The sequence below is a fragment of the Octopus bimaculoides genome, chromosome 15 (assembly GCF_001194135.2).
Source record: "Octopus bimaculoides isolate UCB-OBI-ISO-001 chromosome 15, ASM119413v2, whole genome shotgun sequence".
NCBI classification, from domain to species: Eukaryota; Metazoa; Mollusca; class Cephalopoda; order Octopoda; family Octopodidae; genus Octopus; species Octopus bimaculoides.
In genome coordinates, this window is record NC_068995.1 from 7,278 (window position 1) to 12,739 (window position 5,462).

General features: G+C 33.4%; 1 protein-coding gene across 1 annotated transcript; it reads left to right on the top strand.

Moving 5' to 3' along the window:
- Positions 1 to 339: 339 nt before the first annotated feature.
- On the top strand, positions 340 to 3,741 carry LOC128249541 (uncharacterized). The gene has a single exon (XM_052973425.1). The coding sequence runs from the start codon at positions 1,028 to 1,030 to the stop codon at positions 3,554 to 3,556; it is 2,529 nt and encodes an 842-aa protein (XP_052829385.1). The 5' UTR covers positions 340 to 1,027; the 3' UTR covers positions 3,557 to 3,741.
- Positions 3,742 to 5,462: the final 1,721 nt, after the last annotated feature.

The window sequence follows — 5,462 nt, forward strand, 5'->3', positions numbered from 1 at the left end:
TCATTGATATATTTATGTGTGTGTGTGTGAGTGTGTGTGTGTTAATCTATGTATTTTTCTATTTATCGATTTCTGTCTCTTTTCACGCCCCCTTTTCACTCACCTTTACTCCTCTCCGCCTCCTCACTCCGTCTCTCTCTTTCCCTCTCTTTCGTCACCCCCCCTTTCTCTTAAACCATCGAACTATGCAAGCCTCTGATAATGCCATCATGATGTCATATTCTTATTACAGTGTGTATAATGTGTGTGTGTGTGTGTGTGTGTGTGTGTGAGAGACAGTGTTTGTGCGACTGTATGTGAGACTGTTTGTGTGAATGTGTGTGTGTGTGTGTCGCAGTACTTGCGTATATGCATATGTGAATGCGTGTTTACTGCATGCAAAAATGCATTTGTGTGTCGAAGTGTATTTGCATGTGTATACGCGTGTGTATGTGTACCACAGTGCATTCTCTATATGTGAGCGCATGTGAATTACTGAGCTTAAGGAAAGCAGATGCAGATGATCGTACAGAAAGGTAGATTTAGCAGACGATCTGCTTTCATATAACGAAGCTAACGACTTTATTTAAAATGGATCAAGTAAATATTATGGTAAGACTGTTTACCTGAATTCGGTTTTAGCTACCAGATTTCCACACTCTGACTTATTTTATTGAAAACCCTTTTTGTGTTTTTGTTGTTTTCGTTTTATTTTTGTATTTGTTGTAATTATTATGGAGTTTGTGAATTTTTTGGGAAAAAATTCTTACAAGATTGCTGAGTGGAATAAAAGAAGCAAGCATTACATGCTTTATTTGATTCACTATGGACATTTGTTTCTTTTTAAACATAACTCGAGTTTTGGAATAATGTTACCATGAAAATCTAACTTTGGAGCTATAACCTGTATGTCAGATTTAAAATATGATACTTTGTAAAATATTGTCCTAAAACTGCAAATCTCTGATAATTGTAATAGTGACAATCCGGACATTTGCCTGTCAAGTCGAAATATGCAGTCTTGAAATGTTTGTTTGCCAAATTAAAAATGGTTCTCCTGCTAAGAACCGAATATGTTTATCCATTTACACTTTTACTAATATTGGGTACCGTGCCGTTGTCATTGGAGATTAATGTAACCAGTATTTGTCAAACTCCTAAGAACTTCGGGAAACATAGGATTAAAACTGATTCTTATTGTCCGCGTTGTCTCACAAGAGAACGAATATTTGGCTTAAAGTGTGTTTTTCCAATTATCGATGAAGTTAACTTTTCGAACAAAATCCCAGAGTGTTTAAGACTGGTCAAACGTAAAAGAAAAAAATCGACCGATTTTTTAAATTCCTTGTATTTTTTTATAAACAGTTACGGAAAAAGCATGTTGATAAACTTGTTCCTACAAAACAATTCCAGGTATTACGAGAGATTTAAATGGGACAGTACTGAACTAGTCTTCTCAAATATTTCAAATGAAAATAATTTTATATCCAGGTATATTGTTCCACATAAAGATTCTATACTAAGATTCTTGTTCACCAATGGAATTGAACAGATTTCTTTGTTTATCTGTCGCAAAACTTTTTCAAAAAGCATTTCTCATGTTCATTTTACCTTGGATTACAGATATTCTTGCACAGACAGAATTTATAATTACTATGTAATGAAAACGCTTCATAGAACTGCGTTAATTTTCTCAAATCTTATGGTTGAAAATATATTTATCATAAGTTGTATCAGTATTGGTAACATCTCTAAAAAAATATGCAATCAACCGACAATGTTATTCCAGTTGCAGTGGAGAAACAGCCAGTATTTTAATATTAGTCACGTATTTCTCAATAGTTTGAATTCCTTGAAAACAGAAATATATTTTCGTGCTAAAACTACGAATTTTTCTTTAACCAAATTTTGTCTTCTACGCAACGCATCTATTCGAAAATCAGAACTGTTAGCACATCGATTTGAGGTGACGCAGGAAAAGAGTCAGGCACCATATAGCATCGATTCTTTTGGTGTTATAAAGAACAATTCTGCTAAACAGCCATTGTTTCTAACATCTCAATATAAACTATGGCTTCGTGGATCTAAATATAAAAAACGATTTGATAAATTAAAAAGCTTGTTAATATCCCACTCATCTACATACCAGCTTCCAGTTCGTAAATCTACACCCAAATCATCATTATTAACATTTAGATACGGGTCACTATCATTATTATTTAATTCAATAGAGCAAGAAAAGTGCGTTGCTGTAGTGACATACAATATTTTTCTAGAAAATTCAGCATTCATCGGAAATTATTCTAAAACTACACAAGCGTTTAGTTTTAATTTTACTTCCGAAAACTTGATAAAATCTCATTGTAATTCTTCATTCATAAGCGAAAATGCCAGCGTCAAAAGAACTCAACAGCAGACTATGAAAAAGAAATCCATGACAAATTGTGATTATTACAGTTCGCTATCTAGAAGGAAGCGAGAACTACTGCGATACAAAGGACTTCTTGCTCACGGTATATCACCGAATGCAAAGAGGCAAAATCTTTCTCCGTTAAATTATGCATCATGGAGACGGAAGTTTAACAAATTTATAGGGCATTCAGAGGTAATCCTCGGTATGGGCAATCAAGATTTAAATATGTGCAAGCAGAGTGTTAACTGTAAGCTTCCTACATGTTGGTGTTTTGGAAGAAAGCCTAGTTTTGATAGCAGGAACATACCCCAGTTCGTATATTTCACGTTCGACGGAATTGTTGACAAGATCACCCGCAAGAAAATAGCCCAACTTTTTTCACAGGACAGAACCAACGAGAATGGGTGTCATATTCGTGCCACGATCTTTATAACCGGTCTGGTATCAGATTACAAAGAGATTAATTGGCTCTATAAAGCTGGACATGAAATAGCATTGTATGGTCTTAGCAATGATCTTGTTGATCCCTTCATGAAGCATCTTGAAATACCTGTTCAGAAGAAATTACTCGAACGCTATGCAGGAATCTCTGATTTATATGTAACTGGCTGGAGAAACGTCCACGACACATCAAAATGGCATAAACAACTGGACAGTTTTAAAAAATACAATATGGTGTATGATTCTTCTATTGTAATTAGACCGTCAAGCGTCACAGAACAAGGAATATGGCCATTTACATTAGAATTTGGTTGGGATGAAAATTGCAAAAATAGCAGTTGTAGGTTCAAAACAAAGGAATCAGAAGTATTGTGGGAAATTCCTTCAATTCTTTATTCGAATTTTAAAACTTCTAAATTATGTTATTATATTGACGACTGCTTTAATGATTCCCATACATCGTTAGAAACCTATGACAACCTTGTTCGTAATTTCTTCATTGCCCACAAATCTAAAATGCCCTTTGGTGTACGCTTGAGAAAATACTGGTTTGATAAACAAAATAAAGCGAATTTTGGGGGCCTTGATGCGTTTATAAAATTTCTGTTAGACCTCGATAATGTGTACTTAATTAGTATATCTGATCTTGTTGGATGGATGCGACATCCACAACCGATTTTTACTGAGAGAAATATCAAAAGTTTTCTTGGTATTGGATGTTAAGTATTGATTAACAATGCACACACACACATGCATGCATAAATAAATAAATACATAAATACATACATAGATACACATACACACACACACAAATATCATACACCATTCATTTATAATATGAACAAGTTACGAATTACTTCAAGTAAATGACCAAGTAAATTACTTCAGCTTTAATCCATAATCTTACATCAAACAAGTTCAATTCAGATAACATTTAGATATTTTTAACTTATTACACAATAATTATAATAGTTTCAATATTGTCTATTTTATACATGTAAAGATGATCATTTTATAAAAGTATTGATTGAAATGTAATCATAAATATGTTTAATAAATTTGAAATGTGAAAAAGAATAAAACCGGTTTGTTCGTTAAAGAATTTACCTTTATTTCAGCCATTTTGGTTCGTTAAAAGGTTTACCTTTATTTCAACTATTATCTTAACATTTATGTAGTTTCCTGTTCTGAGTTCAAGTTCTACCTGACACCTCTTTATTTTATATCCTTCCGCGGTTAATAAAATGAATTTCGGTGATATAATGAATTTATTTCAATTGATTGTATCCTTCCGCTATAATTTGTGATTTAAAGTTAAAATAAAACCTACAAATTATGTGCAAGCTAAAACACACGGTAGATTGACAGATGAAATGTGTTATAATAATATTTTATTAATCCCCGAGTGAACGAAAGAATGTCAATGCCAGCAAGATTTAAGCTCACGTTATCAAAGAACAATGTTAAGGAAATTCTGTAAGGAATTTAGCTAGACGTGTTACCTTTTTAGGCAGTTGCTCCACTCTTTTATCGCATATCGTTTATCATTGTCACCGCTGTCATCGCGCTAGTTTTAATGTTCATTTTTCCCTTTTCATGTTAACATAGGTGGGGAGATGTAAGATATCTCACCTCTCTAATAAATTGTATTATTTTAGTTTCATTCTAACGTTCCATTATTCCATCGTTCAAACCCTCCTTTATCAAACTTCGCTCCTATAGCCATTCAGAGCCGATAAAAATAGATGCTGAGGTGATTTGATAGTACGGAAACATATCTTAAGTTGTCTTCCCTACTTTCGGAAGGAATAGAAGAACATTACTGGTTAATACTGTTTTTCTTTATAACATAATTTACAAACAAATCTCTTATGCACCATTCGTTAAATATTTTGTCACTAATTAATTATTATTAATATAGTTAGGTGGCACACTTAATCTAGTGAGCCAAAGAATTTTTAATCAATAAAAATTCTGTATTAAAATGGCAAATCCTTAATGTTGGTGATAATTTTCGTTAAGAAAAACAAAGGAAATATCATCGAAATCCAGACTGAAAATTCTGACTAATTTCTAGAGTTCAAGTGAATCTTAAGTAAGGATCACTAACATAGAACTTGTCTACATGCTGTTGTTCAGCTCCCGGTCAATTTTGCTTCAATACACCTATACTCAAAAGTTGTAGTCGGGAAAACAATCCCTCTTTGTTATGGGTTCTTAAAATATTGTATGATTTCTTGTGTAACGCAGTTGCCAATTTTTATTTGCGTTTTATGTTGGTGTGCATTTGAGAGTTTATGGAGTGATTCCCTATCATTCATATTTGTATGCCCTACAACTGCAACCTCATTCAGAACTTCCTGATTCATTTCAATGATAGATTTTCTGTGTTGTTCAGCAAATATGTGGTCTTCCAATTCTGTTTTGGCATAATTTTCCTGGCTGTTTTTCCTAGGGTTATTATATTCTCCTTTTTCTTCAGGCTCTTGAGTGGTTTCGGCAGATGGTTGCCTTTCAGTCAATGCTTGTGGTCCAATATTCCTCTCGTCTGGTTCGTTATTTCTTTCCTGACTTATATTTAGGTCATTCTCTACCACTTTTTTAATAGAGGTTAATTCTGCATCTGTGG

Excerpts from the sequence above, each read along its gene's own strand:
- LOC128249541 (XM_052973425.1), top strand. The coding sequence starts at position 1,028 with ATGGTTCTCCTGCTAAGAACCGAATATGTTTATCCATTTACACTTTTA.